Consider the following 10,404-nt stretch of genomic DNA (forward strand, 5'->3'; position numbering starts at 1 on the left):
ATTACTCGTCAAATCGATTGATTTTCTATGATATTTAATTTAATTCTTAAAAAAAGATTAATTAGATTCTTTTTATGAAAGAATCAAAGCGGACGATAAATTTTTTTTTTTTTTTGAAACAACAAAGCGGACGATAATTAAGTTGAAGAGATAAGTACTTAAAAAGTAAACGAGTGAGAGCGACAGCTGAAAGGATATTGGATATTTATAGTTAAATAAAGATATTTGTAAAATATAGTCAATAATCAGAGTGGCGCAGCGGAAGCGTGGTGGGCCCATAACCCACAGGTCCCAGGATCGAAACCTGGCTCTGATATTAGAGTTTTCTGCTGGCCATATAAATTTTAGTCCCCTTTACCTTTCTTATTGAATATTGGCCAAAATTTCTTTTAAGCCCCTTCACTTATTAAACCTTTCAGGTCCCAGATCGAAGATTACACACTTTTGCTTAACTCCGGACCGTTCTCATTAAAATTTCGAATTCTGACATCTTAAGTTTCTTATTAAATGGGATTTTCATTCTCATACATAAAACCTCATTTTCAATCAATTTAAGTTACTACAAAACAAGCTATATCAGTTTAATGGAAAACCATTAGACTGAGAGCTTTGATTAATACATACTAAACATGGTTTAGGGTGTCATTAATCTAGTGATTACCATGCAAATGAAACGAAGACCAAATGTACAAAGCATCCAATGAAAGTAAAAGATTGTCTGAAATTTTAGTATCAATTGTGGAGCCCTATTCCAACTTTTGTTGATGTCTAACTGCCTGAAAAGGAACAAATTTGAAGTTGAATGTACAAAAATGCCCATTTCAATGGCAGGAAATATATATATTTTTACCTAGTCATCTCGATTGTTGAGTACAATACTGTTATTGTGTTTCCCTTTTCCCTTACATCATCACAATTTTCGAAAATCATAATGACAATATGCATTGAATAGAATTATTCAAAATTCTATGATTCCAAATGTATTTACACATGGTGCGTATCAGTAACTGATATAGTAATCTAATGGACTGTATATAATACTATATAAACCTAGCTCAATCTCATTGTCTAACAGTTAGTTCAGCCCTGAGATGGAGGACACCATTTATAAAGTAATTACTATCATCGGCCATGAATGTCGTCCATGGTATACCAAACAGGTTACGATAGCCAACGGCCTTTCCACCTGTGAATGTGTAGTTACCTTTATACTTACTTATGTAATCCTCGGTTGGTTTTGACCTCGCTGCAAACTCATAGTCCACGGCAAAAGTGACGGGTCCCTTCTCTTGCATTCCCAAAAATAGCCCAAAGCAGTGGAATGAGCTTTGCTGGTCCATATGGCAATGTGCGGAGAAGAAAAACCCTTGTCCACCGAGATGGAATGCTTGTGAATAAACTTTACCACCTGGAAACAGATGCGCGCATTCCTCGCGCTTCAGGTCCAGGTACACAACGCACTGTTGTCTTGGCTTTTCAAACTCTACAACCTTGACAGGGCGGTACTTGTAAGCCCGTTCAAGAAAGTGGCGATAAGGGGCATTCGCCTCCTCTGATGCAAGAGCACGCTGTTTGTGTGGTGTCTCAGCCTTGAAAAAGAGGGCTTCGAGCACAACCTTGGGTGCAATTTCTGCATCAAAGTCATTGCAGGTTAAAACTTTTTTAAGCTTTCTGCAAGTCATATGCGGAAAACGGATTAGTCGGCCAAGGCGTGTAGCGAAAACTCTACGCCTTTCCTCCAGTTTTGGGTAATGAGTCCGAGCCCATTTCAGCAAAAAGTCATAAACAGCATCCTCTGAAGCTACCTGGAGATCATCACTGGAAAAAACTGCCTCTATACCAGCAAGAGGCAAGTTGAGAACCTCATCCTGGAACCTGAAAAAGAAACACAGTATTAACTAGTTTATTAAAAGATCTACAAATTGGACCCCCAAAAAATAGTTAATGAAATGTTGACAGCAACTTCACTAACTTTGCCACTTCAGACCACCAACATCCAAGCTACTTAATTTTACACTAATGTACCCATGTTATACAAGATTGCAATTATTGCCCTCGTAGTTTTCTAAAGAAGAATGACCATAATTTTGAAGGGAAAAACTTCGAAATAAAACCAAAAAATATCAACAAAAGGATGCCAAACATATTGAAATACATATGGTAACAATTAACAAAAGAAACCAACCTTGTTACAGATAGAAATTACTCAAAAATATAAATAAGCATTTAATATTGTAGATAATGACAGCACTCACTTGGTTACATCCTTGTATTTTGCAGCAAGAAATTGCTTTGCTGCATCTGCCAGTGGCTGAACAGCATCTGCCATTAAAACAGTAGAAGGAAGATCCAAATACAGTAAGGCAGACTCACAGGTCATAGGAAGGTTTCGTAACAATCGACTACAATATCTCATGCATGATGCAACCTCGAATTTGTCAGCCACCATCAACACATCTAGCAAGGCAGTAGGAGTGGTAGTTGATAGGGTGTTGCTATACATAAAATTAAGGAGGTCCAGGAGAGCTGCTTCTTCTGCTTGGAAAAAAGAAGAAAACAAACAGTACTAGGTCATATTTATGGTTTACCTAGTCAATAAGTAATATGACCTAATAAAGAATATAATGATCTTTTAGATCACAATTAAATGCATGAATCAACTCATAAATACATAGCTGATTCCCACATGAAAGCAGTCTTTGTTCATTGGGTTCATATCATAAGGGGCAAACAGAAACAGGAATTTGTAATGGGAATATTTAATATTCTTAACATTTACCAGAAGCATGTACCGGGAGGGTTACATATTGCTGCTCTGACTCTGTCATTCCATTTGAAAACAACTACAACAAGAGGCACAGACAAGTATGTCTATCACGAATAAGCCAACCAATGATAAAGGCAGAAACCAACCACAATCCCTTACCTTATAAAAGAATGGACTTTTAGCTGCTAAAATTGGAGAACTTATATGAATGATATTAACTCTTAGAACTGTCAAATGATCCTTATTCAAAGATGAATAATTGTCATAAGCCGTATCATTCCCTACAAAAATACCAAACCTGTATCAAGAAGGTTTATTCGTTGCAATCAGATGGTAACTAATATTTTGCTCTCAAATACAAAAAAGCTAACGAAAAGTTCAAAATTAACGTTCTTGAATAACAGAATCCATGGTTGATTGCGACCCATTTGCTCATTTCCAGTCAAAATTCGACTTAGTGTGATACTTTCTTGTTTTTTACTTTTAGCAATTTATGAATAAGCAGCCACAAACAACCAAACACACACAGACACACACACAAAAATGAAGAAACCGCAGTAGTTTGAGTTGTTACAATAAAAAGATCAACTAAAAACAATGCCTTCATGAAATTTACTAGTTACCAATTTGATTGCAGTTCAATCCAACATCAGAAGGCGAGCCTTCAATCATTGCCACAGCATCATCATCTCGATTTTCATATGTTAACCCATCCACAGTGTCCGGCACGTTACAATTCAAGACTTGCTCCTGACGTTGCACGACATCTACAAGAACACCAGAAACCGTCAAAACCTAAAAGAAACACAAGCAAAATTATATAAAATAATGTCAATAACAGAAAGAAGAACGAACCAATTTCTTTCTTGAAATCTTCCCTTCGTCTCTTCCTATTACGTGCCCAGTCAGCGATGGAAGAACAACAGTCACCGTCGGATTTCGTCTCCGGCGAATCCGGCATGATCTCAATCCTCAATACCCGATCGGAAAAGTTACTGTCGTTAAAAGCAAAACCGAAGTCCGGTTCAGTGGTATCTGAACCGAAAGCTCCGCCGGGTGAAAAGTCGGAGACCATAATCGTTGATAGATCGAAAAGATCAGGAACTTTAAGCACTCTCATGCCCAAACCCTAAATTAAAAACAGATTATAAGTAAGTATACGTATAAGCAAAGTTTGAAAAAATTGGGAGTTAGTTGGAAAAATGAATTAAAAATTCCAAAATACTTTAGGACTTGAAACATTCGCTGGTTAGTTTCCGAGTTTAGAGTTGTTTTGTTCGTCTCTTATATATGTAAAAAAAATGGGACTAAAATTTAAATTTCAAAATAAAAAAGTTTATTTATATGTTTACAAAGATTATAGCATCTATATTTTTTGTAAATTTAAAATTTAGTCTATTATACTTTTATTTTAGAAATTTAATCCTTTATTTTTCGAGTTTCAAAATTCAGGTACTATTTTTTGTTAAATCCTATTTTTTATTTCAAAATGTTATACTATTAAATTTAAAATAAAAATTAAAATGTTTTTCACCTTAACTCAAGTTTAAGATGATAACATATATATATATTTAAATTAAATATAGTTCAAGACTGTAAACTTCTTTTCAATGTGATTAGAAGTTATCTAATATGGTTGATAGGAATAGCGGTATAATGATTGATAAAAAATCAATTTACTTGTGAACTAGCATGAATCAGATGAAGCAAACTAAATAATAATAATTGAATCCATTGAACTTTTATCTTTTACTTTTTAATAAATTTTAATTTCAACAGTTCAATCAATTAAGAATTGATAGTTTGATCGATTTGAATACTAATCGATTTCAAAACATTGAAATTATCTAATATCCATACTAATGTAAAATAGGGCTAATATTACAACTAGCTCGTGAATTTCACCTAACATACTATATGGTATCTAAGTTAAAAATACAGTACAATAATAATTTTAATAACTTAATAACTTAAAAATAAAAATTTTTGAATAATTCAGTAACTATTTTATAATATTTTAATTTCTTTTACGCTTGGATTTTGACGTGGACCCGCAAGCGAAAGAAGCTCAAACCTGTAACCTATTATCTGGTAAGGGAGAAACTTCGACTATGTTATTATTATTATTTGTTTCTGTGATAAATCATTTAGGTTAAATTCTGTTATTGGTCATTATACTTTTGAAAATTATGAATTAAGTTTCTGTACTTTAATTTAATTAATTTTAGTATATGGGCTTTTCAAATTAGTTAATTTTAGTCCCTATGCTTTTTGAAATTTGAAATTTGAGATTTGAAATTTTAGTCCTAAATCAAATAGTAAAAGTTAAATCCTTCTAGTTTAATTCAATTACCAATCTCGTTTAAGTGTATAATTATAGAATTAGTCTATATTCTCCAATTGAATCATTTTAAGTCCCTATGCTTTTGGATTTTTAAATTTTTATCTTGATGCAAATGATAGCCGTTAATTCATTAATTAGATTTTTAGTGTGTAATATATAAAATTAACAAATTGACATGACATTACACATGTGACAATATATTTGCCGTATCAAATTTTGGAAATACCATAGTGTAACTTAATGAATTTAACAATTATCGTTTGATTACGATTGAAATTGTAAAAATTTAAAGTATAGAGACTAAAATGACCAAATTAAAATATAAAGACTAAATCCGTAACATTTATAAAGTACAAAGACTAATAGCAGATTTAAAAAAAAACTTTACTTTTCCCAACCAGCTATTGATATGGATTAAGGCTTTGAATAAGAATAATCTAGTACAAGTATAAAACTAGACATTTTATTTGTACAAGTAACTATAATATTAATAAAAAATTGAGTCAACATCAAATTAAAAAAAATAGTCGATTGAGTCTTAATTCAATTTGCATTATATTATTGTCATTGTATGAGAATATGAGTTTAAGTATGTTGAAACACGTTTGAATGGATTATAAATAGTTTATAAAAAAAACATAAATAAACCAACTTGAATTATATCTCTTACTTTTAAAATTAAAACTTTTAAAATATTATTTTAAATATTTTAATTCAAAATTAATAAAAAATATAATTTAATATTAAAAGGATCTCAAAATTAGGTAAGAATATTGATTTTTAAATTAAAAGAATGAACTTTCTATGTATTATAGAAATAAAATTGATAGTTATTATTTTACTAATTTGGGATAAATCTTAAAATTATATATGAAATTTGATTTAATGTGTAATTAGATATATGAATTTTAATTTGATGCAATTATATACATTAAATTTTGATTGTAATTTAAATATACACATGAAACTTTAATTTTGATTCAATCATGCATATTTAAAGAAATAAATGCATCAATATATTTTTATATTAGATAAATATAATTACATGTGTATGTAATATATAAACATAAAATGATGTTATATCAATAATCGTGTTAATAATTTATGAGGATTTAATCAAATCAAAATTTCATGTATAAAATTGAACAAGACCAAAGTACATGCATATAATTGCACATTAAACTAAACTTCATATATATTTTTAAGATTTATTATTACTGATTTTAATGGCACAAGTTAGTTTAGTATTTTAAAGAAATTTGAAATTTATAAATTAATAAAATTATAAAATTATACTTTAAATTATAAAATGATATATAAAATGATATTTTAATCTTTTAAAAAATTATAATTAAAATTTCACTCCATTAAATAAATAAATTATTTTAATCGAAACCATAGCCAACTAACTTTACCAAGCCACCTAAATTGCATAATATCATGGATTAAATTGGCTAAATCGAATTTTAACCAACTTTTGCACGCCAAAGGAAATCATGCACGCGCACGTACCATAGAAGTCCCAATCAACCCTATTTTAGTCATTTCCGGTTAGCCAAAAATTTCAGTTTCAGACAACTCAAGGACAAATAGGTAGCTTTTCCTTCCGACTCGCCTTAACTCGCTCATTTTTCAACTTTTTTTTTTGTTTTACGGTTAGAATGGGTAACTGTAACCGTCCTCCCATCGTCAGTAACCGGTTCCGAGCAGAACCCGACCCAGGCGGTACGCATCATAATGACGACAACGTTAAACCTGTTCCCGGCTATTCACCGCCTCCCAAAACCCATTACTACCATTCTTCAACCATTGCCTCCAAAAACCGCCTCGCCACCCCCAACACTCCACCCATCGGTCGTGTGTTCGGCCGTCCCATGGAGGACGTCCGGTCAACTTACGTCGTCGGCCGTGAACTCGGCCGTGGTCAGTTTGGCGTTACCTACTTGGTAACTCATAAGGAAACAAAACAGCATTTCGCTTGTAAATCTATCTCCAGGCGTAAGCTTCTCACCCGTGATGATATCGAAGACGTCCGCCGTGAAGTTCAGATCATGTATCATCTCACCGGCCACAGGTTCCCCCCCTCCCCCAAAGCAAAACTTATTGTTTATTTTTTTTATCATTTTAAAGGTTTTTAAATTAATGTTGTTGTTGATAGGAATATTGTTGAGCTAGAAACAGCTTGCGAGGATCGGCGCTCGGTGAATCTGATTATGGAACTGTGTGCTGGAGGGGAGTTGCTTGATCGGATTTTAGCCAAAGGTCATTATTCAGAAAAGGAAGCGGCTAATTTGTGTAGGCAAATCGTGACGGTGGTTCATAATTGTCATTCAATGGGGGTAATGCACAGGGACTTGAAGCCTGAAAATTTCTTGTTCTTGAGTAAAGACGAGGATTCTCCATTGAAAGCTACGGATTTTGGGCTCTCTACATTTTTTAAGCCAGGTGAGTATTTGTGATTCAATGTTACTCGAACTCAGGTGTGAATGTATGTTTAATTTGCCCAATATGTGTCTTAGGACGGACATATCATTGAACCATGTCGGAATATGTATCTAGTGCCTGACTATGGTAGTTGAAGAAAAATGAAGAGTCGAAGCTTGTTAAAATTCCCTATTTGGGTTTGCTTTTCATGGTACATTATATCGAAATGCTACTACTTAAAATGAATTGTGAACCTTCATATGTTATCGCAGTTTATCCGATCGAGTAAGGTAACATTCTCTACTAATGCAGGAGAGGTTTTTAAGGATTTTGTTGGAACTGCTTTTTATATGGCTCCGGAAGTATTGCACTGGCGATATGGACCTGAAGCCGATATTTGGAGTGCTGGGGTGATTCTTTACGTTCTCCTTAGTGGGTCTCCACCATTCTATGGAGGTAGTACTATTGTTCCTAATTGAAGATTAGCTATTGCTATGTTGTGGATGAGTGAGAGGTCTCTTATTCCTGCTTTTGATTATATGCAGAAACTGAAAAGAGTATCTTCAAGTCTATTCTTCAGGGAAATATCAATTTCTTATCAGATCCATGGCCTTCTGTTTCCGACAGTGCCAAAGATCTCTTGTCGAAGATGCTACGACAAGATCCCAAGGAACGGCTTTCAGCATCTGAAGTCTTGAGTAAGTTTTGGGTGTAAAAATCATATTTTATATTCTTGTTCGTCTCGCATTAAGTTTTTCTTCGAGTTTCTAGGCAATTCTGTTAAAAAAGAAATAAACTGCAGATCATCTGTGGATGCGGGAAGATGGTGATGCATCTGATAAGCCTCTCGATGTTGCTGTTTTAACTAGAATGAAGCAATTCAGGGCAATGAACAAATTCAAAAAAGTTGCTCTAAAGGTGAATTGCTTTTGTCTGATATACCCTTATGAACCATTAATATGTAAGCATTGCGGCAACATAGTCCTCATCATCGTCCGTTTTCCTTTTTCTCTTTGTCCAGGTAATTGCGGAAAATCTATCGGAAGAAGAAATCGTAGGTTTGAAGGAGATGTTCAAATTGATGGACACTGATAACAGTCGAACAATCACCTACGATGAGTTAAAAGCTGGCCTTTGTAAACTCGGTACTAATGTTTCCGAGTCTGAAGTGAGGCTGCTAATGGAAGCGGTATGTCTCGATCCTTTTATATATTTATCCTTCCTGATAAACACTGCGCTTTTAAATAATTTACTTAAATTCCAATCTAATGACGTAACCTTGGTCATACGGATTAGTATTAAGTATCTTAATGAGCCTCTAGGACCGAGGAACGGAATAGAAACCAATATCTTTTACAAGGAGAAATGCAGAGTGAGGTCAACATGTAACTTGCCATCAAATTATATAATGCTAAACAGATGACAAGACAGGGACGGTACACGTTGGAGAAATGCAAGCCCTCCCTCCTGCCGACCTGAAAGATACTCGAAAACCAAGATAACAGCTCACATGTATTTTAGTTCATTTTAGAATTTTTTTATGAACTGAAAGAAAAGGGTGATGAATATCGTGTTTTGCATGTGTTACATGAAACATATCAAATGTAATTGTAAATCTTGTTAAGCAAAATATATTTCATACTGCTCTAGACCGACATTGACGGAAATGGAACGATTGATTACGTGGAGTTTATAACAGCTACCATGCACATGAATCGAATGGAAAAGGAAAAACGTTTATACACTGCCTTCCAACACTTCGACAAGGACAACAGCGGGTAATCAGTCTTTACCATTTTCTTTGTATATAACGATTTTCTTCCATTCCCGAATCATATGTTCCCATTGTGATATCTGATCATATTTGTTTCGACTCGATTTAGGTACATAACAATGGAAGAGCTCAAACAGGCCCTTCAAAAGTATAACACGAGAGATGAAAAAACAATAAACGAGATCCTTGCTGAAGTTGACATTGATAAGGTCTGCTAATGGTGGATACATTTAAACGAAATTATTGCAATTGAACCATTGTAATGGCATCTTCATGTTTGATGTACCGTGTTGCTTCGTACAGGATGGAAGAATTAACTACGATGAGTTCGTTGCCATGATGAGAAAAGGCAATCCGGAGTTGGTTGGAAACCGGCTACACACTTAACCTGCAGTGCCATAAATTCATGTCTCGACCAGTTTGGTTTTGTTATGACCAAAATCACACCTTCATTGCCTGATCTTGGTTTCCGATCCGAGACCCTGAGCTCGTGTTCGGAAATCATGTTCGTGGTTGGTCTATTTCTGCCCTTTGACATATATATGGGCCAAGTTTTGCCGTCAAACTGCGGAAGAGTATTGACTAATATGAACTTTTAACTTAATAGAGGGAGTTTCATGATTTTTAGTTTTTGCTTGTTTGGACATTGTGCTATTGTTAAAATATGATTTTCAATTCCGGGTTGAATGTAAATTAAATCTTTTATATTTAAATATGGATTTGGCTCAGGGAATTTTGTTAAGAAATCCTTTATATTAATTTAAAATTCTAAAATATAAATTTATTATTTGTTAATTTTTTTAAAACTGCATGGCAAACGTATTTTGGATTAAACGTAATTAATAACATGGAAGGACCGCAAAGAAAATGCATTATTGTTTAGAAGAAAATTGGGAAATTTCCCGAAATCATTATTAACATGAAAAACAAATAAACTATTCTATAGGGTAAAATGGTTGTTGGTTCTGATAAATTTAATCTTTAATATTTGTATTTTTTATTAATTTCATCCTTATTTTTTAGTTATATTTGGTCGTTAACTTTATTGTTTTTTTTTAACGGAAATACTGGCTAAAACTTTAAGTTTTTAACGAG

General features: G+C 33.4%; 2 protein-coding genes and 1 non-coding gene across 5 annotated transcripts; 2 read left to right on the forward strand and 1 right to left on the reverse strand.

Annotated features, from left to right (window-relative positions):
* The first annotated feature begins 244 nt into the window (after positions 1-244).
* On the forward strand, positions 245-316 carry TRNAM-CAU (transfer RNA methionine (anticodon CAU)). The gene has a single exon. It is a non-coding gene; the product is annotated as a tRNA-Met (tRNA).
* Positions 317-916: 600 nt separating this feature from the next.
* On the reverse strand, positions 917-4,069 carry LOC105801927 (BTB/POZ domain-containing protein POB1). Of its 2 annotated transcripts, XM_012633284.2 has the most exons (7): positions 3,993-4,069; positions 3,623-3,896; positions 3,391-3,534; positions 2,927-3,048; positions 2,780-2,843; positions 2,256-2,535; positions 917-1,875 (listed from the first exon to the last, which is right to left on the reverse strand). In XM_012633284.2, exons 2-7 carry the CDS (start codon positions 3,885-3,887, stop codon positions 1,062-1,064), a joined length of 1,689 nt encoding a protein of 562 aa, XP_012488738.1. In that variant the 5' UTR covers positions 3,888-3,896; positions 3,993-4,069; the 3' UTR covers positions 917-1,061. The 2 variants fall into 2 exon arrangements, with proteins under 2 accessions (XP_012488738.1, XP_052479275.1); XM_052623315.1 differs by lacking the exons at positions 2,780-2,843; positions 2,927-3,048; positions 3,993-4,069 and having other exon boundaries at positions 3,623-3,986.
* Positions 4,070-6,674: 2,605 nt separating this feature from the next.
* On the forward strand, positions 6,675-10,104 carry LOC105801925 (calcium-dependent protein kinase 1). Of its 2 annotated transcripts, XM_012633281.2 has the most exons (9): positions 6,676-7,185; positions 7,270-7,556; positions 7,848-7,991; positions 8,081-8,233; positions 8,338-8,453; positions 8,557-8,724; positions 9,186-9,313; positions 9,419-9,518; positions 9,613-10,104. In XM_012633281.2, exons 1-9 carry the CDS (start codon positions 6,773-6,775, stop codon positions 9,694-9,696), a joined length of 1,593 nt encoding a protein of 530 aa, XP_012488735.1. In that variant the 5' UTR covers positions 6,676-6,772; the 3' UTR covers positions 9,697-10,104. The 2 variants fall into 2 exon arrangements, 1 of the variants encoding a protein (XP_012488735.1); XR_001136087.2 differs by lacking the exon at positions 9,613-10,104 and having other exon boundaries at positions 6,675-7,185; positions 9,235-9,313.
* The last annotated feature ends 300 nt before the right edge of the window (positions 10,105-10,404 follow it).

Source organism: Gossypium raimondii, chromosome 11 (assembly GCF_025698545.1).
Source record: "Gossypium raimondii isolate GPD5lz chromosome 11, ASM2569854v1, whole genome shotgun sequence".
NCBI classification, from domain to species: domain Eukaryota; kingdom Viridiplantae; phylum Streptophyta; class Magnoliopsida; order Malvales; family Malvaceae; genus Gossypium; species Gossypium raimondii.

Excerpts from the sequence above, each read along its gene's own strand:
- LOC105801927 (XM_012633284.2), bottom strand. The coding sequence starts at position 3,887 with ATGAGAGTGCTTAAAGTTCCTGATCTTTTCGATCTATCAACGATTATG. Across the intron at positions 3,049-3,390 it reads ATTGAACTGCAATCAAATTG|GGAATGATACGGCTTATGAC; the intron begins GTAACTAGTAAA and ends GTATTTTTGTAG. Across the intron at positions 2,844-2,926 it reads AAAGTCCATTCTTTTATAAG|TTGTTTTCAAATGGAATGAC; the intron begins GTAAGGGATTGT and ends CTCTTGTTGTAG.
- LOC105801925 (XM_012633281.2), top strand. The coding sequence starts at position 6,773 with ATGGGTAACTGTAACCGTCCTCCCATCGTCAGTAACCGGTTCCGAGCA. Across the intron at positions 7,992-8,080 it reads GTCTCCACCATTCTATGGAG|AAACTGAAAAGAGTATCTTC; the intron begins GTAGTACTATTG and ends GATTATATGCAG. Across the intron at positions 9,314-9,418 it reads TTCGACAAGGACAACAGCGG|GTACATAACAATGGAAGAGC; the intron begins GTAATCAGTCTT and ends GACTCGATTTAG.